General features: G+C 42.0%; 1 protein-coding gene across 5 annotated transcripts in view; it reads left to right on the plus strand.

The window, feature by feature from the left end:
• Nucleotides 1-25,535, plus strand: part of LOC137279154 (integrin beta-PS-like) — a 62,673-nt gene extending 37,138 nt beyond the window's left edge. For 2 of the 5 annotated variants that reach the window (XM_067811631.1, XM_067811633.1), the window contains 14 exons: nt 6,078-6,129; nt 6,485-6,537; nt 6,916-7,012; nt 7,747-7,874; nt 9,707-9,770; nt 12,213-12,303; nt 15,690-15,802; nt 16,149-16,211; nt 16,567-16,654; nt 18,389-18,495; nt 20,655-20,741; nt 23,277-23,430; nt 24,320-24,418; nt 24,945-25,535. In XM_067811631.1, coding sequence (XP_067667732.1) covers nt 6,078-6,129; nt 6,485-6,537; nt 6,916-7,012; nt 7,747-7,874; nt 9,707-9,770; nt 12,213-12,303; nt 15,690-15,802; nt 16,149-16,211; nt 16,567-16,654; nt 18,389-18,495; nt 20,655-20,741; nt 23,277-23,430; nt 24,320-24,418; nt 24,945-24,955 — 1,207 coding nt within the window. In that variant the 3' untranslated portion in view covers nt 24,956-25,535. The remainder of the gene's footprint in view (nt 1-6,077; nt 6,130-6,484; nt 6,538-6,915; nt 7,013-7,746; nt 7,875-9,706; nt 9,771-12,212; nt 12,304-15,689; nt 15,803-16,148; nt 16,212-16,566; nt 16,655-18,388; nt 18,496-20,654; nt 20,742-23,276; nt 23,431-24,319; nt 24,419-24,944) is intronic. The other 3 variants (XM_067811634.1, XM_067811635.1, XM_067811632.1) reach the window with 2 other exon arrangements.
• Nucleotides 25,536-27,947: the final 2,412 nt, after the last annotated feature.

Here is a 27,947-nt window from a genome sequence, read left to right on the forward strand (position 1 = left end):
TACATTGTTATATATAAATAAAATATATTTAAATACTAATGGATGAAGACATAGATATGACGGAGATGCCGGGCGCTAGTGCCCAGGCATTCGATGATGAGCAGGAGACCTCATTTACTAGTTCACCATTGAGCCAAGAACTCTTGGAAACAACGGTAAATGATTATTACAAAAGTTTAAAAAGCGATAAAAACTACGTTGAACCCCAGGGTATATACCATAAGAATTTTTTTGTTGATACAAAGGGTGTTCTACGTCTTAAGTCTGCCCCAGAGGTTGACCTCTTTAACAAGATCACTAAAAAACCACTGGCCTTGTCAACTCTAGCCAGCCGCAATGGTGGTGCTAAATTTATCATTAAACATCTAAACATGCCTGATTACGGTGGTGCAATACCTAAGACCGTTAAAGAAGATCTTCAAGCTACCAGATCCCACCTCACCACTATAGATGAAATGACGCCAGAGCGTGCTACAGAAGCCTCGGACAGCATAGAAAAACTGTTGAGCACCTACTGGGACAAACCGTTACCGGGGTTTGATTTTCCGGTAAGGGAACTGTACGGCTTAGACGAAGCCGTGAAACGCGTGCGTGGAGAACTCGTGAACAACATGGGGAAACTGAACGAAATCGACGAGCACATCGCTAGGGAAAAAACCAAACTCACCGAAACTGACGACGATGATATGAAGAATCGTATCAATGAACGACTACGCGATTTAGAAGACGAGAGACGTACACGATTGGAAGCCGCTTCCTCGAATCGTGAACATCTTCGATCCCAGATCAGTCGCATTCGGGAAACAATCGATAGAATACTGAACGAAGATACAACTTTAGCCAACAGGATTCGGATATTATTCCGGGAGCAAGGGATCACCATCGCCAGCATTCTGACTGCATTGGGTTTAATCATATCAACCCTGGTGGTGTCACTGGTGGGAGGAACCCCTGTGGGGCCTGCCGGCGGCGGGGGAACTCCAGGCGGTGGTGGTGGTGTTAAAGACTGGATTAAAAAACTCGGGGAAGGCCTAGCTAAACTGGCTGGTAAAGCCGCCGAAGCCCTTCCCGGCATCCTGGGTAGCATCGTCTCGTGGTTGTTGGGCGCTCTGTCTAAAACTGCCATGTGGCTCAGTCAAAACCTGTGGGCAGCCATCGTCGCCGTGGCGGGTCTGGTGTACGTAGCGGCTAAGAAATCTTTAACCAAATAAGTCCCAAAGTTACCCCACCAACCACTAGGGCTGTTTTATTATCAATATGCTGCTGATTGGAGGCCTGAATATGGGGGTGTGTGGGGGGTACCCCCACATGAACTTTAGGCTCCGGAGGTGGCTCCACTATACCCGTTTCACGTGGTGGGATGTGTGGGATATAGGGGGTGTTAATATCGGGGTTGATGCCCAACTTTTGGTCCGCCGTGGCTATAACTATTTTGTTGTTATAACCCACCACTTTTTTTATTCTCAGTTGCATATCACTCGGAGCCATGTACAACCCCACGCCGAACACGTAATTGACTTTCGATCTGGCGTATTCTAACACGTTTTGGTAACGGTCGATGGCCCTCGGGAGATCAACTGGAGAATTGATAGCATCCTCAACGTTGGAAACGAATTGTGTCTGAGCGTCGTAAGCAGTTCCCTTACCGAGGATGTTAGAACGCGTCATCGACTGCGCACCCAACAGCGCCCACACGTACGTTCGAATCGAGTCGTTCAAGCGTATTGTACCAGCACGAGTGAATCCTTTCGATGTGTCCAGCATGAACATTTTCCACCCGTCTGCGGTTGACTGCTCCACTTTCTGGACTGTGAAAGCAACACCACCTTTAAAGTTCATACGATCATCCCTCCATTCATTACTCGACAAAGCAAAGTCCGGGCGTAGTTTACCTTGTTTCAGTACAAGATCACTGAGTTCTTTCACTGATCGCACGCCATCAGAAGGAATACCCAACCCGTGGTTCGGCCCCGGCAAACGCCAATCCGTCTTCGGGTTTATTTCGAATTCATTACAAATACGTTCGTAGGCCCGTCTATCGTATGGGTTGTTTGTTGCGTCCCACGCTTTGTCCTGTGGGAGGGGGGCACTGATCTCTTTAAGGATACGTCTGACCTGGTAGTACACGTGGAACTTGAACACAGACTGACTCAGCGGTCCACGCTGAGAGTCGGTCAATACCACACCACACCCCGTTGTAGCGCACCACACAGCAAAGTTGAATTGATTCTGCCAGAACTGCATAGGGTTGTTGAACCACGCGTGGACTGCCTCAATGTTAGTCACCATAAGCTTATACTTATCGAACACATCTAAAAGCTGGGCATTGAAATACAACTCAGGAGCAACCACGATCTTCATGGGGGAGAAATCTACATCCAGTTTAGGGTAAAACACACCAGGGGAATACATTTTAAAACTATTATATAAATAAATATATATGTAATATGTACATAACACTTCCAGGAATAACGAGTGGTGAGGCCGTTCAGCTGACGCACGCGATCGATAACACGTCAGGTCAACTCGAAGTCGCACTCTGCGATATCACCTACCTACCGCAATGGACTAACATTAATATCAGCAACAATAAACTGTTCGTCAGTGGAACTCGCAGCCAAATAACTGACGGCTACTACAGCGTGTGCTCGCTAAACGACGAGGTCTTCAAACCCCTGGGAGCTGAACTCAAGATGAACGACTCAAACGGTACAGTGGTGTTAATCAACAACGGAAGAACCTCATTGAGGCTAGGCCGACCATTAGCGAGGATACTCGGTATGTCTCCTGACGAGATAAAACCAACAACAACCGTCACAGGCACGAAGTTACCCGACCTAGTACCGTACCGAGAGCTGTACATTCATCTCGGTCAGGTGAGCACAACGTATAACATTCAAGGAGGTCACCCTTCCACTATACTGAGAGCAGTGCCGGTGAAAACTGAGAAATTCAACGACGGTAGAACCGAGTCGTTTTCACCACGGCAGTATAAGAGATTAACCCAGGGCAACATACCTGAGCTGACAATATCGGTGTTAGATATAAATCATAATCCTGTAAATATAGGATACCTCAGCTTAACACTTCATGTAACATGACCAGCGCACAAGGACCCGGAGTGAAAAAATGCGTCAATATCGGGATCTCCGACCTCGGAGACACACGCGGTTTCGACGCTCCCGGAGTAGATGGTAAAACGTACGCCTTGCAACTGAAAAACAACATTTACAAACGCGTTGAAGTCTCCTCCGGTGGAGCCCTAAGCGATGTAGTAGATACCACAGGAGCAACAGTCAACACTAAGTACGCCCTCGTCAACACCGGTGATGACAACTGGAGAATATACCCATCATTCGGAGGTAAACTGTTCGACTTAGACGATGTTGAGAGAACTGCCATCAAAAAGAACCGGCCATATAAGCTCGTCTTCACCGAAGATGACAAGTGGGTGTTATTAACCGATTACAACAACTACTGGTTTCTCAATATTAAGCTCTTCTCCCCCTACGTGTTCACTGATAACAAAGACCACTACCTAAACAAAGTCGTGAACGATGGATTCCTGCTCGTGGCTTACGTCCCAACTCAGAGACGCAGCGTAGTCGTCAGCCCAATCGGCAATTCACCACTCCACATGCTATCGAGTAAAACAGGCATACAAAACGTGACATTACAGTTGGTGTCTGAATTCGAAGGCGTGGACAAAATACTAGATGGTATACCATCAAACACAACACTGGCCATCAAAGTCTACCTAGGGGAATCATCGGGGGATAACGTCGAGATCGTGAAGGGGGTCAAACTAGGGTGGGAGAAACGACACAAGGATCAAGTTTGCCACGTTTACGTGCGGGTGGGTGTCGGCTCCAACACCAGTCTGCAGGGTGTCAACGTGATCGTGGAAAACAAGATATCACTAACCAAGATCTTCCTACCTAACAACATACACTTTATTAGTATGAATTTAATCCCTGAATTATTAACAGAAAACCAGTTGGAAATTATATAATAATATTATAATAATGACTAGTCATCATCCCAACACTACGCTTAACGACCTAGGAGACACGGAGGGATTCGATCAACCTGGTGAGGAAGATGAATTATACATCCTACACTTCAAAGACAACGTGTACAGACGGGTGCCGTTACCAGATTTAAAAGAGCCCAAATGGCTGATCAACTTAACACTCACATCACCTTATATCACATTAAACGAACATAGGACTATCGCTAAGATTAGGAACAACGGCATCTGGCCCGGGGATTTCATTCCGGATAGTATAGCCATAGGAACTAGTAATACCGAAAAAAATAGGTTAAGGAGTGAAGTAAAAAATAAATTAACATTTAGCAATTATCCTGCTAACTTAAGGCCTGATATATACACCCCTTTCACACTCATCATAGAAGTCTTATTTACGTTTTTACAACATGAAAACATATCAAGAGTACACCAAATTTTACCCGGGGTGTCAATACACTGGTTTGACGAACACACAAAAAAATATTGTCGTATTGTTATACAACAGGATACCCACGGGGGTCCTATAAACCGCTTAATAAACCTCAGTGGGGTTTTTATTACAACAGGAAATTCTATTAGCCTCTCACCTATTACCCTGACTAGTAATCTAGACCTTATAGACTTCAAATTAATTGATAGAATATTAACTGAACCCCAATTAAAATATCTTTCAAAATATATATTATAGGATGGGTCTGTACCCAGTCGTAGAGGAAGTAGCGAAGACGTTGGAAACCGTAGATGGGTTCCGCTTGAGGCAGTTATGTGATGTGAAACGCCAACTAGAACAAGACCGTGACACGCGGAAAGCTCTATGTAAAAAGTACAATAGAGCTTTCAATATCGTGGACGGGGCTGACACTACCCTTATGGCAACCAGCATGGGACTAGGGGCGGCAGGCGTTGGGTTGTTAACCACCATCGTGGCTGCACCTATAGTGTTAGGTATTGAAATAACGGCTGGGGTGACAGGGTTGGTAGGGTTGGCGCTTAAGTTAGTATCACGCAGACTTAATCGTAAGGCATTGAAACACGATGAGATCAGGGTTCTGGCCGAAGCAAAGCTGAACACAGTTAGTGAGCGTATTTCCACGGCACTCTCTGACAGTAAGATCTCAGAAGAGGAGTTTCGTTCAATCCTATCTGAACTCACAAAATATAACGGAATGAAACAAGATATTCGGTCCAAGTCTCGTAAGTCTGCTATCAGCGAGGATGAGAAAAAAAAGTACATAGAACAGGGGATACAAAAAGCCCAACAAGCCTTTATTACGAACACCAAAGAGATCATAGGCGGTTCACGTTAAACTGTTTCATCGAGGTAAACGTGACATAGGGGCGATAGCCGTAAGCGAGCCACCGATCCTATATGGTCGGTCAAAACTTACAACATAGATAAAGTGGATATAAAAGCCGACGAACCTAACTTGTACTACTTGAGGGGTGGGCCGGGTAGGGGGTTTGTAAGAGAAGAATTATTGATCGTACCGTACGGCACAGTGTTACCGCCTGCCAAGTCACGGTAAACGTGATGGCGTAGCTTTGTAGTAGGGGCAATAATAGCAAGAGCTAATGGCCCCACCAAAGCCTCATTTAGTAAATGAGGCTTTTTAGAGGGGGTTTTTGAAAAGTGTTTTCGGACTGTCATTCCCTATACTACTACTGTTGTCAATTAATTCTTTTACACATAGTCCAAATGATGGCAGATAATACTTCTCGTTTGTTAATGTTACGGAATTTAATTTCAACAAGAGTGTCCGAATTAATATTAAAGTGGTCCATCGGTGTGAACGTATTTTCTAGTAAAATACCGTCTCTTGAAATGTGTCGTTCGTGAAAGAACCTCAATTTCCGGTCACATGGCTGGCCGCTCGCTCATTCGTATTAAGATCGTATATTGTGTAAACCTCGTGTGAAATAATTATTGAAAGATATGCTCAAAAGTGTGTAAATAAACTCATCATTAAGAACCCGGTATAGACTGTAAAAGGTGCCTATTGTTCTCAAACGAGTTTTCACATGTTTGACAAATGCTTTGTCTTTTTAGATTTCAATGGAAGAAGAAAATCGCGAAATGCCGAACAACAAACGGAAATGTGGTGAGATAACGTATCATGTGCATTGGTTGTCACACTGAGTGTATGTTGTCCTGCTTCTCCCTAACTCTATTGACATTGTCGAACACAGAGGACATATAAAGACAGTGGTTGATAGCATGAACGACGATCCGGACAAAATGCAAACCAAACATGGCACTCGTTGCGACACATTACCACTATTAATGGCGGCACGAAAGACTAAAGACATCGCCAGTGCATGTGCGTTTTCAGTAGGTATATCGTCAGGGTTAAGTTTCAGGTACAAATAATTATTTTGTGAATAACTAGAATTAGAGTTAGAGGTGACAGTACGATTTAAATGAATTTAGTAAAGTCTCATGATTTGTTGCTGCAGGTGAATGTTACTATGACGGTCCACATGAAGAGGTGCCTTCCTAAGCCCAAAAAGTACGTTTGCCTACTATATGTCTCTGTACGTTTATTGATGAACTTCTGCAGATCTGCAGAGAGAGACACTAAGTGTGTCATGAATTAGTAATACTACACATTAGGATAGAATGTAGGTCGATATAATGACTGTCACAGGGGGAATCAAGGACAACCTTTTGACATATACCCACCACCATTAGGCAGTTGGGGCATCTTATGCAACTCAAGGTGTAGTTTTCAGAATCTATAGACGAAGAATCCTGAATCCTTGACAGCTGCTCACCAGTCACGTACTGATTGGTGTCATCGTTAAACGCATCACTTTGTGTCTTACCATGAACTTATCAGAACTGCCCCGGTAGCTCAGTGATTACAGTTACTATTTCCCCCGTTCAGGATCAAGGTGATTGTTGGCAGCTTTAAGAAGAGGCCTCTGAAGGTTCTCCTCACCTCAGCGTGTCGTTGTGACTGCGAGAAACCAGAAGAAGCGGTCGTGAGTAGATATATAGCATAGAAGATAGATTTCCTTTAATTCTATGGTCGTGTCGGTAGAATAGCTGTCACATCACAGTGCCCCTGTATAATTTGTGATATCGGGCTACGAAAACGTTTCCCCAAGCCTTATTACAGATATACATGTACCTGCACAGTTCGATGACAGAGTTCTGTCTATTTGTTCAAACGATTTGTTGCAAAACATAAGAATTGTGACTGAAACGTAAGGAGTCCAACTATGATGGACTGGGATGAAGACACTTGCGAAACCTGCTGGAGTGTGTGGATTCCAGCTGATTAGAAGTCAACCCTATGTCTCGACCACTGTTAAAGTCGACAGAGTAAGCAGGATAATAAAACTAGCTATGACCAAGGGATAGCTTTGCCTGTTGTCATTGCACATTATGTAGAAATTGTAGGTATTCTTTTTACATTACCCGCCCATGTGTTGTCTTCTAACATATGTGCCCGTTGTTTTTCAAGGAATCAGTTGACTTGACGTTGCATCTGTTCCTTCAGTGGAACAGGGTACGTTCTCCCAGTATCATCACTACCAGATATTGATTCATAAAACAGTTGCGACCGTCCTATGACTTTTAGTAGACATTTCTATTCATTATTATGACGACAGGTTTTGGTGGTTTGATAAGAGTAATTTGTTCGAGTGTGTAGAATAGTGGATCTATTGGCCTGATGCCAGGAGACTTACTATTTCCCTCTCTGTTACAAAAGGTCGAGTCGACACTGTGCCACAGTCAAGGAACGCACGCGTGTGGGCTTTGCCTCTGTAATGAAGGCAGGTATGGACGCCACTGTGAGTGTCAAGGCACGGGTCAAGCCGTGGGTCAATGCATTGGCCGGTAAGACATCAATTCATGACGTGAGTCTGCTGAAAAGGTATTCGTCTTCTGCAGGACCTGTTAACTTCATGTGGTTGAAAACTGTGAGTCACGTATAGACGTATGTCACATTGTGTGTGCAGTATAAAGGTGCTTAGATGTATCAAATCATACCGATTAATGTTCATGCATCCAGTTAAATGTCTAGAACATCTGGACTGGTTTTTGCACTAAGTTGCTCAGTAGGACGGAACCCAGTCGACAGGAAACGAGACTGTTGTGTAATCAATGTTTTAGCAATCGCCAACCAGTCGGTCGATATTCTTGGACGACAACGCCACCCACCCAGTTCTAAAGACGTCCCAATCTGCGTTCACACTTAACTCAGTGATATTTAATTGAGAAAGTCTGTGTGACAATCACATTGGTGGCGTCGCCATGGTTCCCATCCTTTGGGACATAATTGATATTCCGTTTTTGCGTATTCTTCTCGGGTTGCAAGTATATGTAAATCGTTACTACCAAATTTCATTTTCAGTTTGTGCATTAATAAGAGTAAAAGATATTCCAGGTTCCATTTTGATACGCGGAATTTGGTTTGCCAAAGCGAAACAACATCATCGGTAGTGTGCTTGCTAGAATGATGCTCATGTATGTAAAATATGACTTCACTGTCAAGGAATGCATGCGTGTGGCTTTGCCTTTATAATGAAGACAGGTATGGATACCGTTGTGAATGTCAAGGCCTGGGTCAAGACTTGATTTCTATGACCAGTCAGCAACTGTCGCGCCGAAAATCACAGATTTCTGAGACTATCCAGCAGTTGTCACGCCGAAAACAACGGACTTCGTGACCTAATCGATAGAGTTTCTGCCCGGACAGCAGAAGACCGGAACTTCTCATTGTTTCATGCGCAAAGACGTTATGAGATGTCACCCGTCCTGCACGCCGACACCAAAGGGACAAAACAAGGACTGACTGAAGGAGTTTGATGTTACACGCGTTACTGTTGCCAACGTGTTAAAAATAATATTTTTTGCATATTTTAATGTGTTTTACGCACAACAGTTGAGTTCAAGAGTACACTTTGTACACTACAGGTAGGGCTACTGTAACCTGTACTTCTTAATAACAACGATACATACATGCGGACCTCAGTTTGGATGCCATGACACACACCATGTGTCCAGACGTTCAAACACATGAGGGGTCGACACGGCACAGTTACTCACAGGCACAATACGTGAAGCCCATACTTGTGGGCACTGGTCGCGGTAATTCTGGTATATTTCTGAAAGCGGCATAAAACCATACTCTTTTACTGATTCATTCATGTACGTAATTGTTGAGTATAGGATAAAACTAAAGCTGTGAATGCTGCTGCAGAGACGATCTTATGATTTGGTAGCCATAAAGAGTGCTTAAACAGTATACATATAATGTGAACAGGTAGAAAACTGAAAGCGTTAAAGGTTACTGTTGCTAGGACGTGGAGCGTAATGTCTCGGTATACTCACAGACCGCTATCATTGTCAGCAATATTATTATGACACAGGTAGGTGGTTTTCACACCCCATCATTCATTGATAAACACTATTTGTTCGGGACAATCAATGATTTGGTATGGCCAAAACATAACGTCATATATTTCTCTCATTTGGTTAAGTTTTCTGTTTCCCTATTCTACAAATATTCTCATGAAAAATTAAAATTCAGTTGAAATAAAGTTTTGGAAATATGTTTAGGAACTAGTGTTCTTGGCTGATCCAACAGATGCCAAACCCGGCTTCTTGTGAATATGCGCACGTGATGCAGGTATTGTTCAAAGACGTACATTGGTTTCCACTTTCAGAAAGATGACTGCGCAGTGCTCTGGTCGCGGCGACTGCATCTGTGGAATGTGTCACTGTAACTCGGTAAGCACGCGAGCACATTTGTTCAATAAACACAGTCCTCCAACAGCCCCTCCTTAACGTCATACTCGCCACCGTCTCCAGGCGGCCAGGTGTGTATAGACGATGGCTGTGAGTGAGTTTAGGTTTACGCCGCAATCAGCAATATTCCGACTATGTGGCAGCGGTCTGTAAATAATCGAGTCTGGACCAGACAATCAAGCGATCAACAGTATGAGCATCGATCTGCGCAACTGGGAGCTAATGACATGTGTCAACCACGTCATCGAGTCTGACCTGCCGACCCCGCCAGTCGCCTCTTATGTGTATAGCGTATGGAGCGTCTGTAGTTGACCAAGAGATCGATGCTTAGATTCTGTAGCGTCATCTTACCAAAAGGCGTTAAAAAACATGCTTACCCTGCCTCGGACTTGGTCCTAAGGGTATAATGGGCGACATTTAATCCGGATTAGTAACATGAAGCCACAAACACGTCCCTGCATCCATATAGGTGAATTATCTTGAATGCCATGTTAGAGTTTCCACCAACCAACCGTCTTTATTATTTCATTCGTAATCCAGCCACTCGACTATGACCATGCAGTGACCGTCCAGATAACAATATACTTTCTTTTACTGTGAACAGGTAGTTCAAACACTTACGAACGGTTCCTGCTGTAAAGAACAAAACACATAAGCCAACGGACAGCGTGACACTATGAGGAGTTTTATGTTATGTAGAGAACGCTATAAATCAACGAACAGTTTCAATGTAGAAAGTTTGAATGACAAACCACTATGAACAGTTTCTTGTGTAGGGAACGTAGTTTTGAAGTTTTGAATGCAACGAGCATGCTTCTTAATATCAGTTACTGCAACAATGACTACGATCCACGAACCCAAACACGATTTTCGTCTGATATGCTTCTAGTATACTAGTGTAACTAGTGCTGTTTTATTTCAAGATATTTCCCAGAGAACTTAATTCCCAAAGCTATAGGTCCAACGAAAGCATATCACTAACAGTTATTTAGGAAAATATGAACAAAGGGTTTAATGACACGTTACAAACTACATGTATTAGTTTGAGTGTAACGGCTCACACTTATGTAACGTAAGACCGAAACGCCAACATTACAGACCGCGATTATAATTAGGAGATAAACATGCTATGTTGGAAAATCAGAGGTATAAAACGAAATTATAATAGCTCTAAATCTGATATAAAGCCGAACGAGTAGCATGAGCTATTATTGGGTCCTGCCACTTACAAACATATTTATATTATGTTTCACTATGAAGACATCAACAAAAAAGCAATAGTCAGTATTTTAGAATTTGAAGTCAGAGTAGGGTTATTATTATAGTATTTATTGGGCATTGCACCACAACATATCGACAAGCTTTGTCAACAACACAGGAATAGCACCCATTGTAGAAGCATTACTTATTGGGCGCAGCACCCACACTAAATGGGCAAGCTCCCTTCACAGAGACGGGAAGAGTAACCATCATGCTTAAAGGGTCTGAGTCGCGCGGTAAGGTTAGGCTCCTGGTTTCAAATTTCTTCAGGCGAAACATTTGCTGAGATGTTTAATGTATACATTTATGACAGTATTCATTATTTGGTACTGGGCCATCAACGCTAAGGCAGACTTCTGCTACACTTGGTTGCGAAATGTACATTTCAACGATCATTTGATTATTTTTCGGAAAAGTTTGTTTGTTACCGTATTGTTCGTCTTAATTATGAGCTAATTCCCTGTCTACCTCACATATACCACAAGTTGACGATAACATACAGTTCGACACAGGTGAGTCATCATTGGTGACTTGCCAGAATAAGTTTCATAAAGCTAGTTTCAGTCGAATTGCGTCCGATGCCAATTTACCAGATGGGAAATCATCTGTTCAGCTACATACGCATAATTTCCATTCAATTGTCCGATGATATTTATAGAAAACTGCAACAAATTAAACAAGATATGTTTAGATATCAAGGTTTAACATGGCTGTCTATGGGACTGACTAAACGTTGTACTTGGATATATATTGGGCTTAATTAAATGTCATAGTTAATGAACCAAAAGATGAAAGAGAACTATGTATACGTAGCTAAAGATGATGTTTGCAAATTATCAAAATAAAATACCTTTCTACATGTACATGATTCTTGCCACAGTTAATCTAACATGTACGTTTAGAGAGATTTCACTAATGATGACTGACTTAGGGCCAACTACTGCGGTGCTGCAGCTGAGTGCGACAGTAGTGAAACTATGAGAGAATAAATAACAGTGAAAGATCCACACAATGTATGTGTAATGATTGTCACTAAACACTAAAAAATTAATCACCATCTAACTATTTAAGATTTGTCTCCAGTACGTAAATCCGCAATATGTTAAATTTTATCCCTCAAGGAAAATAATTATTCATGGGGAACATTACCTCTTGTTGTTGCAGATATCCAGCGCCAGTCCAGTGAGGTACACAGGACGCTTCTGCGAGTGTGACGACACCGCATGCGCGTATCACCAGGGACAACTGTGTGGAGGTGAGTACACTGTAGAGTTTTGTCTCCTCTGGCTCGGGTCTGTACATTTCGCTAATACTTCCTGTTGAATCCCTCTTCATTGACAGGGAGTGGGGGCAGATATGATGCCTTGGAATTCTCCGTCCTGTGAAAGGATAGTGTGACCGTACCCTAGAGACAGAACACAATGGTCCAGCACCACAATAACATAATGTCAGCTCTTGCTGTCAATGAAATAAGGATCACCTTCCATAATGGCAAGGGGAGCCGTAATCGACAGAAACGATACATGGTCATTTATTGTCAGTTCACCTGGATGAGTATCACCCGTCCGCCCATTTCGTGTCACTGAGTGATCCTGTTATCCTGACATGGCAGACGGTACTGTTATCCCGACGTGACTGATGATTCTATTATCCCGACATGACTGATGGTGCTGTTATCCCGACATGACTGATGATCCTGTTATCCCGACATGACTGATGGTGCTGTTATCCCGACATGACTGATGGTGCTGTTATCCCGACATGACTGATGATCCTGTTATCCCGACATGACTGATGGTGCTGTTATCCCGACATGACTGATGGTGCTGTTATCCCGACATGACTGATGATCCTGTTATCCCGACTTGATCAGTGGTCATGACTGATAGCCATTGTTGAAAATATGCATGTGAAAGTCGATCGGTTTGTGCATGGAATTAGTTACATGTATAAATCACTCCTCCTCGTGATTACAGATGTTTGTTTAACCCAACGAGAAACTGGTGGTTTTTCTATGATATGTAGGCTGAGTTTCTTTAAAATAACAACTGATATGAGGATATGTAAGTCCAAAAACAATTATAGTAAATTTAATCGTACTATTTGTTTTTGTCTGTAGCATATATGTTATTGTAATTTATGGTTAGATTATCAAAAAGTGCGAACATCTGAGGGGATTGTGTAAAGCCAGCTTGGATCCATGCAGAAAGCGAATGTAATGTATGACCTGAGATTAACTGCCCCTGAATGGTACAAAAGATCAGCGTTACGATTCTAGAGCCTGATCATTCGGTTCAAATCTTCCCTACTTACCGAAAAGAAAGACACGTCTTCAACTTAAAGCACATTATTTAATGCCTCATGAGGATAAAATAAGCCTTACCACATGCGTGGTAATTTAGTCATTTAATTTGCGATGATCTTAGATATCTCATGCCACCTTGACACTTGCTGGAAGTTTGCTTCCACACTGCTGCCAAAATTGTGGTGGCAATGCCTGTAATTTAGATTGCACGCATGAAAGCTTGTAGCCTTGTTTGCACTCTTTTTGTGGCCTGTTTTCACATAAGTTACGCACGTGGCACGCAAAGTGCGACCGAAAACGATGCGCATTGCTGTGCAATGGCGCAACCTATCTACGTCCAGGTGAAGTATTGTCGGCGCATTGTTTACGTCTTGAGTAAAGCAATACTGAGGTTTACAGGGACGAAGTTCTCAGGTGCTTCAATACTGAAGAGGAGTGGAAAGTGGTTGCTGAAGTTTTCACTTCCAGATGAAACTATCACCAACTGTCTGGTGGCTGTGGAAAGCAAGCACGTTGATGTGAAGCGGCCACCCAAAGCTGCGTCTTTCTACTACAATAAGGACTTCCTCAACATCTGTACTCATGTTCCATGTAGTTGCTTGAGACAAGTTCTTGTATGCCGACGTTGGGGCAGAGGGTGGTGCTGCAGATGGAGGAACAAGGAAGTACAGTTGTACGATGGGTACATGAAGCTGTCTGTCGAGCACAACAGTGCTGGGCTGCCTAGACAAGCGCCTCCCCCTAATGATGACAAGCCTGTTCCAAGTCATTTCGTAGCCAATGACGCATTTGCACACAGAACTTGTCTGATGGAACCATACTCCCATCGCTCTCATATTAGCAAATACAACAAACTAAATCTGATAAATCTGAACCATATTTTCTACTGTGTTTGTGGGGATCTTCTTGTAGCTCTCCGGAAACATCAGTCTCTCTCTCTCTCTCTTATTTCTTGATGTTTCTGATATTCCTCATCTGTTAAAGACACATCTTGGTTATTTGACTGATGTTACTATCCATTGAGAGTCCCGAGTCCACGATAATACCTAAGTCTTTGGCACTCTCTGACACCGGTACCATTTGACTTTGGTCCAACCACAACAAAATCTGTTTTTCTTGTTTTTCTTGCCTTCAACTTGAGTTTGTTGGTTGACAATTCTTTCTGTATGTCATGGCAACACTTCGTCATACCTTGAGCTGCTCGCCGTGCTTCAGACTGATTAGACATCAAGAGTGACATCAGTCGTGCGTCGTCTGCATATAAATGCCTGTTGATCTCTTGTACACGAATGATTGAGCAAAGTGCCTTGGTGTACAATGTGAATAGAATTAAATCCAAAACATATCCCTGTGTCACGCCACTTGTGAGGTTCACTGGAGCTGAGCAGACACCAGTCATATACATTGATTGATACTAATTCGACAGATAAGATTCGAATCAGGACCACACACTACCATTAAGAAGGAAGTCGTCCTTGGGTCGCCTGAGCAGCGTTTGCTGGTTTATTATATCAAAGGCTGGGCCAAAATCACAGGGAGGCCAATACAATATCTACGATCATTAAGAACTTTCAACAGGACTATCTGCGTACTATGTTTAGGACGGTATGCCGTCTGGAAATGCTCGTGCGAATCGTAATGCTCAAGATGTTCTGCCAACCAACTGCTCTCTCAATTACCTTGGAGATAAACGACTAGCATGTAGCTTTGTAAATTATCTTTGTACAAAGTGGATTTCTTCATTACTGGTTTCACTTTTGACTTGAGTGTTGGCGGAAGTATTCATGACCTGAGACTTGAATTGACGATCTAAAGAATAACTAGTATGAGAATATCGATGTTCCTGTCAACAATCTTGGTCGGTATAGGATCCAGAGCACAAAATGTTGGCTGTATTTCTTATTTAAGAGTTAACAAGTCCTCGGTTTTTAATAAAGCAGACTCTACAATCAGTCTCATCGTGAGCAAATGTCTGATAGAGTAGGTCGTGGGTTGTCTGTATGTGCCGGTTCCTGTCTCCCCAAGAATAGGTCGTGGGTTTTGCATGTCTATCTGTTTCTGTCTCCCAAAGAATAGGTCGGAGATTGTGTGTATATATATCTGTTTTGTCTCTTCATGAATAGGTCATGGTTTGTGTATATATGTCTGTTTGTTTCTCCCCAGGGTTGTGTATAGATGTCTGTTTTTGTCTCTCTCAGGAATAGGTCATGGGTTGTGTATATATGTCTGGGGATTTTTTTCTCCTCCGGAATAGGTCGTTGGTTGTCTGTATGTGCCAGTTCCCGCCTCCCCAGGAATAGGTCGTGGGTTGTGTATGTCTATTTGTTTCTCCCCAGGAAGAGATCGTGGGTTGTGTAAATGCGGCAAGTGTCTTTGCTTCCCCGGCTACACGGGACCAAGTTGTGAGATAAGCATGGCTGTTGACCGGTGCAGAAACCCCCGAACTTCGGTAAAGTGGAACACTCATCTTGGATAGTTATCAGACATAAGGGTCACTGGTGACCCAGTCCCCAAAGACAACGTAATTGTCCCCGTCATCCCTTAGACGTGACACAAAATGACGTTTTATATTTCTTATAGCTGTTCATACTGATTTGGGTTCTATGTGAAAATGAAACCAATATCATAAATGCTTAAGAACTGCATTTATTTGGTATACTATTCGTGCAACACGGAACGGTGTTAAAGCATTCTATTAACCCTGACCACATCCCCTGTAGGTGCCTTATGCGATAGTGAGTGTCTGTGTGTGTCTGGAGGACCATCCTTACAGTTTAGGCTGATTTATATTTCAGATGTTGTGTAGCGGACTTGGCCGCTGTGTCGATAACGTGTGTGAATGCGAAGAAAGGCTTGAGGTAACACAGATCCAATACATCAGACAGTCCTATCTTAGTCTGTTATTGATCCTTGTTTAAATGTATCCGCGTAAAATATCACGGATCCTGTGGATATAATGTCGAAAATATCCTCTTCCATTTGACAATACCGTAACAGAACCATAATCCGAAGTACATGTTTACATGTTTATTGTACTGCAGTCAAAATAATCATTGTTTATGCACTTTCTCAGACATCAATGTAATAATAATAATGCAATGCTTACCCACTTGGACTTATACTTACTTTGATTCTCACTGGATACTTACTTTGATGCCATTTTAGTGTTTGAACTGGGCTTGATTTATCCAGTATCCAACTTGAACGTTGCAGCCAGTAACTGGTAAACAGATGATAAGCGGCCAGTATTGCCAGTGTGACAGCGGATCCTGCTACTACTTTAATGGAACTATTTGTGGTGGTGGGTGAATATGTTCCAAGGTCTGTTACCATCTTCTCACAGAAACAATTGAAATCACTTTTCCACACTTTACATGACAAATGTAATGTAATTTCAGAATATGAAAGGTCACAGTTTGGATAACACACTTGAACATGTTGCCATTCCTCCTGCAGTAGATACTCTTGTTCTGGGTAGATAGTTGAAGGTCTGTGATCACATGTTTCACCTTTAAACTGGCAGACTCGCGTACACGTGACGCATTTCTTTGTTCAAGTGGGTTATTGAGTTAATAGTTAATATCTCCACATTGGCAATCTTTCAGCCATATCGTGGCGACAATAATTACTAATGGTAATATAGACCAATGGAACAAGACATTAAAACTCCGTTGAAGAAGAACAGTAAAACTACACTCTTCAAAATAAGAAACGCAAAACCCAAATATCGGTGAAAATTTGGTGTTATTCAAGGACGCGTAGATCAGCTGAAAGAAAGATACATAAATGAAATTCTGTGGAGCAGTGCATTGCTATCTGGTCTATATTTCGTGAGAATAACAGTCATCACAGTCAATACATCTGTCCACCAATCTGGTCGAACAATCTGGTCGATGTATCGATTGGCCGTCATATTGCCTTGGACAAGCACAAGTTCAGATCTGCGGGTGTATGAGATCGCACCCCACACCATAATACTCTCCTTACGGAATCTGTCCACCTGTCTGATGCAGTTAGGAGCAAAACGTTCATGACGACGCCTGTAGACACGGTCTCTACCATCACGTCGCCTGAGGAAATTCATCGCAAAGCCATATGCGCCTCCAGTTTACCAGGTTCCATGGCAGCACCGTTTTACACCATCTCACTCGTCGTGTCAAGGAGAGGGCAACTTTTGGACGTTTGGCACGTATCCCTACTTCTTGGAGACGGTTCCTGATTGTCTGATCGGACACTCTTTGGGCTCCAAACTGTTCTCGTGCTGCGTCCCGGGCGGTACGATGGTGGTCACGTCTTCCTGATCTTGGACGATCATTTGTCGCATTCGTTTGAGGAAATCGATCCCACAATCGAGGTAATGTGCTGTGATGAACGTTGAAGATCCTTGCCACCTCACTCTTTGATTCGCCACCTCGTGTACAGTACTTTCAAAGATCGTGGATGAAATTGTGAGATTCATTTGGGTCTTTTATACGCACACGTTGTACTCATTCTTTGCAACAATCATTGCCCCTGATATTCGTGCTGCATGACATCCACGGAACATCATAACAATCCTGATTGATAAAACCGTTCAAAATCAGTCTTGGTTGCGTTTGGTCAAGCATAATGTTCTAAACCATTCCAGAAATAATGTGCAACTCTAAGAAATATTTAAGTTTACATATGTGTACACAATTGTAAGTATCATTTATTAATTTCATTTTGCGTTTCTTTTTTTGAAGAGTGTAGTTGTTTGTCGCAGACATCCATTTAAAACTAGTTATAAAGCGAAAATATTTTAACTAGAAATAACAAGACAATGCAGAAAAAACAGTCTACAGACTGCCAACAACTGACGGTAGATCGCCATATAAAGGACCACTGGGACTTACAGTACATTTGCTTCCTGCATGGATTCATCTGGGTTTACACCATCCCTTCAGTTGTAGGCTGTTAAGACAAATCTTGCCAGACGTTAATCTCTGTTTAAGATAGCACATCTTATATAAGATTGAGAGGAACAATTGTTTCACCATCATCGGCGATGTTGCAGGCCGGGGACGCTGTTCGTGTGGTCAGTGCATCTGCAACGACGGCTTCAGCGGGGAAGACTGCAGCAATGACATGTCTGTTGATAAATGCAAGAGTCCCGCTACCGGGGTACAGTACACATTTCAAAACCTTTAACTTTTACTATATTGTACGTTCAAGTATATGCATACCTGTTTGTATTTATCAGTTTGTTAAAGGTCACATGCAACCAAAAAATCAAACATAATTAAAGCAAAATTCACTTATTCGTGACATATAACATACATGACTGCTTGTAAAAAAACCCCAAATAAACAAAATTATAAGCGTACAATCGTAATTCAAAAGTGCAATATTTACCTGGGCTTACTTCCCTCGAAACGAAGCCCTCGGGAGACCGAACCCAGTCAAAGCGGGTGGATGTGCACTCAAGTGTAACGACGGCTTTCGATTGGCTGGTTCATTTGCCGATAAGCTGAGGGCTCGTTGTGTGTACAGAAAGATGATATATTTGATTGGCATTTTAGAAGTTTGGCGAGTCACACAAGAGTAAGATTCTTTATGGATAATAACGTCTGTTATTGTACTTGGTGCGTTGTTTCAGTATGGATTCATATACAGTTGTCAAACAAAACCATGTACACTAGAAGAAGTTGTTATCCATAAAGAATGTATATATAGAGATGATGGGTTTTGTAAATACATGTTCTCTGAATTTGCGTTCGATCCAATAAAAAATCATCTCAGTAGGGATGGTAAACTACTGCGTGGCTGGTCATTCGTCCAAGTACAAAGCAGGACTGACAGAGGGAACTGACAGAGAGTATGCACCAGTTTCCGTCAGATCCAGGCATCCGAGAAAATGGATGTACACGTAGTTTGTTTGCAACCCACAGGTATAAAGGCATGTTATGGGTACAAGTACCACACCTGCCTAATCACATAATGTGGCAGAGACAGCAGTCGGGTGCACGAGTCATAAATCAGTTTATTTTGTTTATGGTGTATAGTCTGATAGGTGTTAAGTTCAAATTGCATGTGGTCAATGATTGAAGCTGTGTATTGCATATTGTCTTGAGCAGACAGGCAGGCAGACATAATGGTGTCAATAAACCAGACATTGATCTTTCTTTGTGACAGAGGCTGCTTACCACAATCAACAATTGTTTTTATGTAGCGAGTAGATTATTTACTTGTTTATGTACACATAACCTGCGCGTTATGGGCGCAGCTCAGCACAGTTGTTGAAACCACTTTTCCCCCCAGCGCTGGGGGAAATTTAGTGAATCGTTTGAACTCCGATTTCGCTGGCTTTTTGGGTTTTTTTCAACTTTATAGGTTGAATTGGCATTTGTGATGATTGTTGTGTTTTACGTGGCGTTTAAAGTATGATATTCCGACTAATATTGATACGTACGGAAGCGGATTAGGACCACGGTGAAAATATTTTTTGGTGTCACTATCTCCAACTTAGGACATACTATCTCCAACTTAGGACTTACTATCACCTACGTAGGACTTACTATCACCTACATAGGACTTACTATCTCCTACGTAGCACTTAGTAAGTTCTACGTAGGAGATAGTAAGTCCTACGTAGGAGATAGAGACACAAAAAAAATTTCACCGTTGCCCTAATACGCCGCCGTAGATACGCGTTGTGTACTGGAGCGATAATACTACTTAAAACCAATCAAGCCCCAATACAAATCAGTACAGTGAACGAACAGAGAAGCATGCACTTTCTGCGTGGAACTGTTTTGGGTTGGTTACAACATTCAGAGCCTCAGAGTGTTGTGAAAACTCAGCAAACTTACGTGAAGGACTTTACCCACTCTAACTCAACCAGTGACCGTTGAAATTCACTAATGTGAACTGTACCATATATTTCCTCATGACGGATGCCACTGGTTGGACAGTTATGTATGACCTACAATCATATTAATCCTAAACGTTCAAGAGCCATGAATCATTATCAGTGTGGATTTTATGGTAAGGACACAATATTTGAACTAATAGTCATTATAGAATATAACATGGTGTAACGTAAAACCCGCCATAAAATTTAATTTATCTTTAGATATTGGGCACAGTTTGCTGGCACAATAACAAATCACTCTGAACAGGTGTTTGCTGCATTCACGTGCTGAAGGAGCACAACATCACCGGAAACGTCATATAAAGCTGCTTCATAAAACGTGATGTATTTACAGAACGAAGATTGCTCTGTGTCGTGGATGTGTTCAACACAAAAGTATGTATTTTAATTTATGTTTTCCAACTTTCAGCTGATCTGCAATGGCCACGGGCAGTGTGTCAGTAACCAGTGCATGTGTGAGCCTCCCTATGCCGGGGTCAGGTGCGAGGAATGTCCGGTACGTCAATCTGGTCCTATTTTCGCAGCATACCTTGCGTAGCCTAACGTTTTCGGTGCAAGAACTCGCCAGTCATTACTCACAATCTAACATTGTTCCCGAGAAAGGTGTGTCATCACAATACCCGGGCTCAAGGAAGGTATTTCCAAATCTGAAAATTTTCATTTTCTGAATCATTTTGAATTGAACCGTGTATTCCCATGTTTTTCTGGTGTTACGGTTAATAATTTGTCGTGACAAAAGGTATAAGATATCTCCTACGAACCAGCAAAATATAACACTGACAAGTCTGAAATATTCAATGATATAGCAGGCAAATTGCAAGGTACAACGATTCACAATAGAGGTTTCAATAGAGGTTTCATGTACAATGCAGCCGAGTCAAATCTGAAGTAATGGGTCACAAATGTAATATCGACTCACCAAAGCGTTGGTATTCAGTGAGAAACAGTTCTAGTTTATGTTTCACAGTGAGTGGTCTTGAATGTAGGTCAAAAGATGACGAAGAGGCAGACAGATATAGGTAGACCGAATAATGAATAATGACCCCAGGATAACTCCGAGTGTAAGTTCGTGTGTGTGTGTGTGTGTGTGTATGTGTGTGTGTGTGTGCCAGGATTTATATATAGAGTCACAGATTCTTGAACTTTCGAGCACTGTGCCACCACATCGCCATTAACTTCTGGTGTTCACAAACAGTCAAAACACATACTCATATATAGAAGAGCGCCTAAAGGGAGGCAACTCTAAATATCATTACCGTGGTACGAAATGTGACCCATCATAACCATCGTTCACAATTCTAAATATTGGGACCCAGTAATAACTATCATTTAATCAATAATGATAGAAATTAAAGACAACACACCCTCGTAACACTGGGAAAAACTTGACTAGGACTTGCCTGGCACCTGACTGCTTATTTCGGTTCATAAACTATATTTTTTGGTTGATGTAGCGGTAGACTTTTGATAATGTTAAGATCATCTCTCAGTCAAGTAGACACATGTTTCTGGAATGGATCGTTTTGGTAATGTGCCCATCTTATTTACTTACGTGCATCTTGAAAGAAACGGAACAAATTTATGCTTTCGAATTCGTGCTCACAGTCACGATTCTGGTATTGTCGCCGGGAAGTAAAACCAGTCTATCACCGTTTAGTGATTGCACCGTTTCTCTCTCCCTCAGTATTCCGACTTATACTCCCGTTCGGCGATGCCAGGTGGACGTCCTTGTCCAGTGACGTTACATTCAGTGTTAGACAAGTGACCAGTAAACTTGATTCTCTACCTGTATATTGCCATACGTAATGCATGTATATAATAATCTTGGTTTATCTCCTATGTGTCTGCAACTTTATTCATTTGTAGAAACTGTTTTTGTTAATTTGATGTTCACGTTGTGGTATGATCATTTAGGCCCTCTTGACATGTCTCATGTATTTATGGTCTGTTGTGCCTCCTGAATAATTGTACATATCTAAATGTAACTTTTTTTGTGGTATCGTTGGATAGCTTGTCTTCCGTCCTGTATTTCGACGCTTACATCCTGCATACTGGTTTAGAACTGGGGTGCCTTTTTCGGATTTCACAATGTCATCAAACACATTTGATCTTTTACCAGGCACTTTCCACCGACTTTCGAGTTCAGGTTACAATGTTCGAGGCTGACGCACGTTGTTTACACAATGTCAAAATCATACATGTTTAACTTCAGGAGTCGTTAGGCAGTTTAGATGGTTAGTCAGTGGTCATTCAGAATTCAGCTAAACTGTTTCATACTTCGTGTTTCTGTATTGTGGGTATAGAAATTCCGAAGGTGACGTACCTTGCATTAGGAAGACTTAGTATAGAATATCATCCATCCACACATTTAGTTAATAGTAATAGAACTGTGGACTTTTAACACGTTTTGAATTATTCAAGGTAAATGACACCTTGGTCTCAGAGCACAGCCCTCTGACATTATGTTAGTAGTGTAGAACGTAGATTCTTTGGGGCTGTTAAGTGGGTTGAATTAGTACCGTGAAGAGAGTGTCCATTTGAGAGGGTCTGCAAGACCACTTCCTTCGAAATGCGTCTATTGTTGTTTCGTTGTATTCTTAGAATCATTGGTTGTAAAGCTTTTGCCTAAATTTGATGACATCAGCAGCTAGATGGGTGCTTCAGATGAAGGTAGCGGATGTATCCACGGTCTCTGTTATGGTGGCCAAACTGTTGGTAGTGGCTAATTACAGACCGTTTTCGTATGTATTGTTATGTATCGTAACAATGGAATTTATTTTGCAGTCATTCGGTCGTCTCCGTTTCTGCCTTGGTTTGCGTGTATTGTTGGCGTCTGAATTTCCCCGGGCTTTATCTAGGTAGTACATATCTTTGACTGCGAATTTGCGGTAGCATGATTTTAAAGCGGCGAATCGCTTCGTTTGAATCCAGGGGTTTAATTGTCATCGTGTGGACATTACGCTAAATGCTAGGATGACACCGAGAGCGGTGATAAGGGGCCTCTCTCTCACTGGTCCTTTTTCCTCCGCAGACGTGTCCAGGACAGTGCCAGAGGTTGAAGGACTGTGTCATGTGCTTCGCGTTTGTGAGCGGTGCATTCAACCAAGAAGAATGCCGACAACGGTGTGAGCACCTGGAAATACACCTTGTCGACGATGTTGCGGTGATGGAGCGTGGTGGTCCAAGTAAGCGTTTGCAACTGAGTCGCAACCTTTCTGTTGGATCAATATGTTTGACTCCATATTTCACGATCGCGTGTTTCTGTTTTCTGTTTGTCTGTTCTGCTAACAATTAAACATAATGGTCGATTAGAGAATTGTGGCGGAATAGAACGTGATACATTATACAGGTTAGTTTTGTAGGTTATTGTGTTTAGTAGAGCTGGATGACAATTCATGACATAGGAGGCAGAGTATTGGTAAGGGCGGTCGTAAATTTTGATTATTTTTTTATTACGCAAATGTAAACATTGGGAGCTATAGTACGATGTGTAGACATGCAATTTTAAGTATGTATCGATTATACAAAGCAATATTGGGTAACTGAGTGAGCATTTGACGAAATACGTTCTGGTGTCGTCGTGATAGTGGCCAGTAGCAGTTACCTGGGGTGTATATGTCTCTACTGTCTTTGTGAACAGGCCGAAACAGAAATATATAACAACTATTGGTCTTCGTCAATCGGCCCATGGTTGTATTTAACTGGCATAAGCTTTGTAAGACTAGTGAACGTGTATGAGACACACAGGACGAGGGCAGGAATGTATGAATGTCATAGCGCTTAATCTCGTCTGACTACGTAGAATGATATCATACGGTGAAATCCGTATAAAACATACATATAATGCAAATCAGAACCGCTCACCTCTTTTCGAAAATCTACTATCGTCACAATACTGACTCATTAGCACAACCACATAATACATTCATTATTTACGATTTGCTCTCTCTTACCAGCTAGTTGTATTTTCGGAATGGGTTTTCACGCTATTGTTTAGGTTAGAAGCACGATTGTGCATGGGGACCTTTTGTTGTGCGTTTATTATATGACTACTGCAAATTGTTAACATTACAGATTATCGAATGTGTCTGCTCCGGGACGAGGACAACTGCTTCTTTAAGTTTGCATACGCTGCCAGGGGGCGTATGAGGGTTCGTGTTGAGAGAACCAGAAGTAAGTGGACGAATGGTTGTTGGACATACGTGCAAACGTATTGAAGTGCTTCAAGAGAGATCAGTGTGATAAAATATATTGTTACCAATTGACTTTCAACTGCCTGTAATATCGGTGTCAAAGAGGTACATTTTTTAGACATATAGGTACAACGTGATGTCATTTATAGAAGTTACAAATAATATCGTGTGTCATACGGCAAAACAAGATCACGTTACATCACGTAAAAATCTAAGAGTGATAGGTGTAGTATGTGTATTTGAGATCAACCGCATTAACGTTGTGTCCATAGCTAGTGTATGTCCCACACACTCCACGGAACCTGCGCATGCAGATGCATTTTCGGTTTTACACATCTGACTGATTAAACATATAGTGAAGTTTATGTAGAGAATATCACACATACACTGAATCATGAATTTAATATAAGTAAAATAGGCCTTTTGAAGTTAAAGGTGCGACAATGTACGAAATCCCGGCAGTATGTAGAGACCGTCCTTAATGTGCTTGTGTCTGTCTGTTTCAGTGTGCCCCTGACCTCTGCTTCGCGGCGTGCGGCTGTATACAGCTTGAGAAACATGTGGCTTCAGCTGCAGGCGTGACAGGTTGGCACATGTGCAACGACACACATGTAGTATGGAGACAACGTGTCTTCTTCTTCCACTTACTTCCAATTTTCTCTAAATCTCTGTAGATTAATTTTTTTTAAAAAAAACGTTATTTCCCGATATTTCTGGAAGCTGCTTGATTATGTCTGGTGTCCCATTCTGTTGTATCTAAATTGAATCAGCCGATGTTTTTTAAATAAAAAACAGTTTGACTTTTGACCCTCATAAGACACATGCAGATATCCTGTCTAAATGTCATCAATTTCTAAGTACTACGACAAACACCCTGATTCAAAATATCCATTTGAACTATGTACACGAATATATTGTAATGATACAACATTTAAACATATATAAAGATATGCAGAAACAAGTCATTGCTCGCTGAGAAGAAAGTGTTTTCTAGCAACCTTTATACGTAGGCGATTAAGTAAGCAACCACGTCGTGTCAATTTGCCTCACAAAGTAAAACTAGCATTACGTTTGCAAATAAAGACTATATACCGTTTTGTGCTTGCGGACGTTTTTATCGCAACATGACGGGTCGTTACTGTACTGGATTACAACTGGGACAGCGTATGAAGTGTTGGGCATGCGTCGGATGAAAGAGCTAATTTAAAGAGCATCTTTGCTTAATGTTACCCTTCCCAGAGTATATCCTGCTCTATCTAACTGCATCGTGATAATAACCGATTTAGCAACTTGGAGAGTCAGAATGGTATGTTTCATTCAACAACTGGGTTTGAGACCTATCGGGAAAATGACGGACTTTCAGACGTCAACGACGTGGGACTGGACGTGAACAAACTACAGAATGGCGTGCATCCTCGATATATTGACGTTGATGTGGTCAACACACTTCATTCTTCATACGGACCGCGTAGTAAAGATGTGAGATGCTTGCACCAGGAATGTGCAGAGTTCACGCTACATCATATTTAACATTTGACCTTTCATCCCTGCACCCGACACGGACTGCGCACGTCAGACCCAGTGACCTACTTTCCAAACGTCACCACCAACACCCTCTTGCTTCTCTCGGGGAACGTGGCAAGTGGACCCATTGGTAATGACATTGCACGTTTGATTCAAGAGATGAAGGATATGAGATGTGAATTTAAGAAAGACATTCAGGAAAGTGAAGGATGAAGTTATAAGTGTCCGCAGTGAATGTCATTCTTTAAACAAAACTCTTAATGGTATTGGGAATGACGGCAAGGATCTGAAATGCAGTTAAGGGGTGCTCCAGTTGGCCGTTACTACTCTAGATATCCACATTAATAACATTGAAGCATATCTTTAAGGCAGAATAGACAAAACCAAACTCGACAAGATACACGAATATCATCATTTTCTACGACATAGTAGAACATGACAGTGAATCTCCTAGTCCTTTTGTCGACACAGTACCCAGTACAATAGCAGACAGGAAATGGAACGTTCGCGACATATATAAGTCATATTGACTGGGACGTAGCTTCAGTGGACACTGAAGACATCTGCTGTTTTCTACGTATGTAAATGTGTTATGACCAAATGATACAGGAGTCATAATACATGACTATTCAGCTTATAAAACTAATCGATTTACAACATTTACAACTTGGAAATGTCAAATCTTACAAAGTTTGGGACTCACTCTAACAGAATCGGCTGTCTATCGGGAAAATGGTATTTATTACGGCCAACTTCCGGTCGAGTATGGACAGGCCCACCTGTCTTAGTCTTGTGGCTTTGGTTGTAGACCTTTCACTTTGATGAATTACATGTGTGGGCGAGCTGCCAACGGAATCCTCCAATCTGTGATCTGAACCAACACCCAGGAAATCAGCATACGGGGAAGAAAACAGTGCGAGACATTGTGTGAGCTTGCATGTTCAGTGGAATGACGTACATCAATGCAGATGATATATCAGCGCATCAGTTGTTCCACTGACAAGATCTCAAATATAATAACCATTACATCATAACATATACATGATACATCACACAACATACATGACAGGCATCCGAGACACGTGGGATAAATATATTGAGCACCAAAAGAAACGCATTTTTCGAAAGAAAATGAAATCTCATGGCAGAAAGCGCTCATGTTTAATTCTTCTATTTAAACAATTTACAAAAAGCCAGAGTTGTGTTCTTTTGCTGTTCAGTATAGTATCTCAGAATCTGTGTCAAAAACACAGACGTACCCACTTATCATTTTCAGAGGTTCAGGACAATTTGTCAAAACTGAAAGCACGCGTGATTTGAAATTTGCCGGGAAAACAATATATGGACTTTTGTCATTGGCGACATCTTTCTCATTGGCTACATCTTTGCAAAAGAATTTTTCGACCAAGGTTCCAACATTCAAAGTCTCAGTAAGGGTTTTGGTGGATCAATGACAAAAATGATTTTCGATGCGATTCCTTGTTTTGACGTGTACAATACGTACCCGGATTATTTCAGGTGAACGACGCACATGTTTATGGCGGGTGCCACCGCTGAGGGATGATACTCTCACCTTTTCCCTAACACCTGGTATCACCGTTATGTGATGGTTATTGAGAAACACGTGCTCTGTCATCATTTTGCATTGTGACAGTCACTGGGCTGTGTGGACCAGACCCGATTGTTTACAAACAACATCGTACAGCTGTAATAGTGTTATGACAAATACGAACTCATGATATAGTCATAAGTGAAAATCAGACTATTTCAGATGGATGTGGAAATGGTTTTGTCTGTTCTGAAAGATGGGAGTTGGTGGGCGAGTTGGCTAAGGCACCAGGGCTACGTTTCACAAAGCTCTCGTAAGCTTAAGTGACTTTTTTTCTCGTAGCATTCCTACCTCCTATACTGTAACCTGTAGGAGGTACCAATGTTACGAGAAAAGTTACGAGATCTTAGGCTTACGAGAGCTTTGTGAAACGAGT

Source organism: Haliotis asinina, chromosome 3, assembly GCF_037392515.1.
Source record: "Haliotis asinina isolate JCU_RB_2024 chromosome 3, JCU_Hal_asi_v2, whole genome shotgun sequence".
In the NCBI taxonomy this organism is placed as follows: Eukaryota; Metazoa; Mollusca; class Gastropoda; order Lepetellida; family Haliotidae; genus Haliotis; species Haliotis asinina.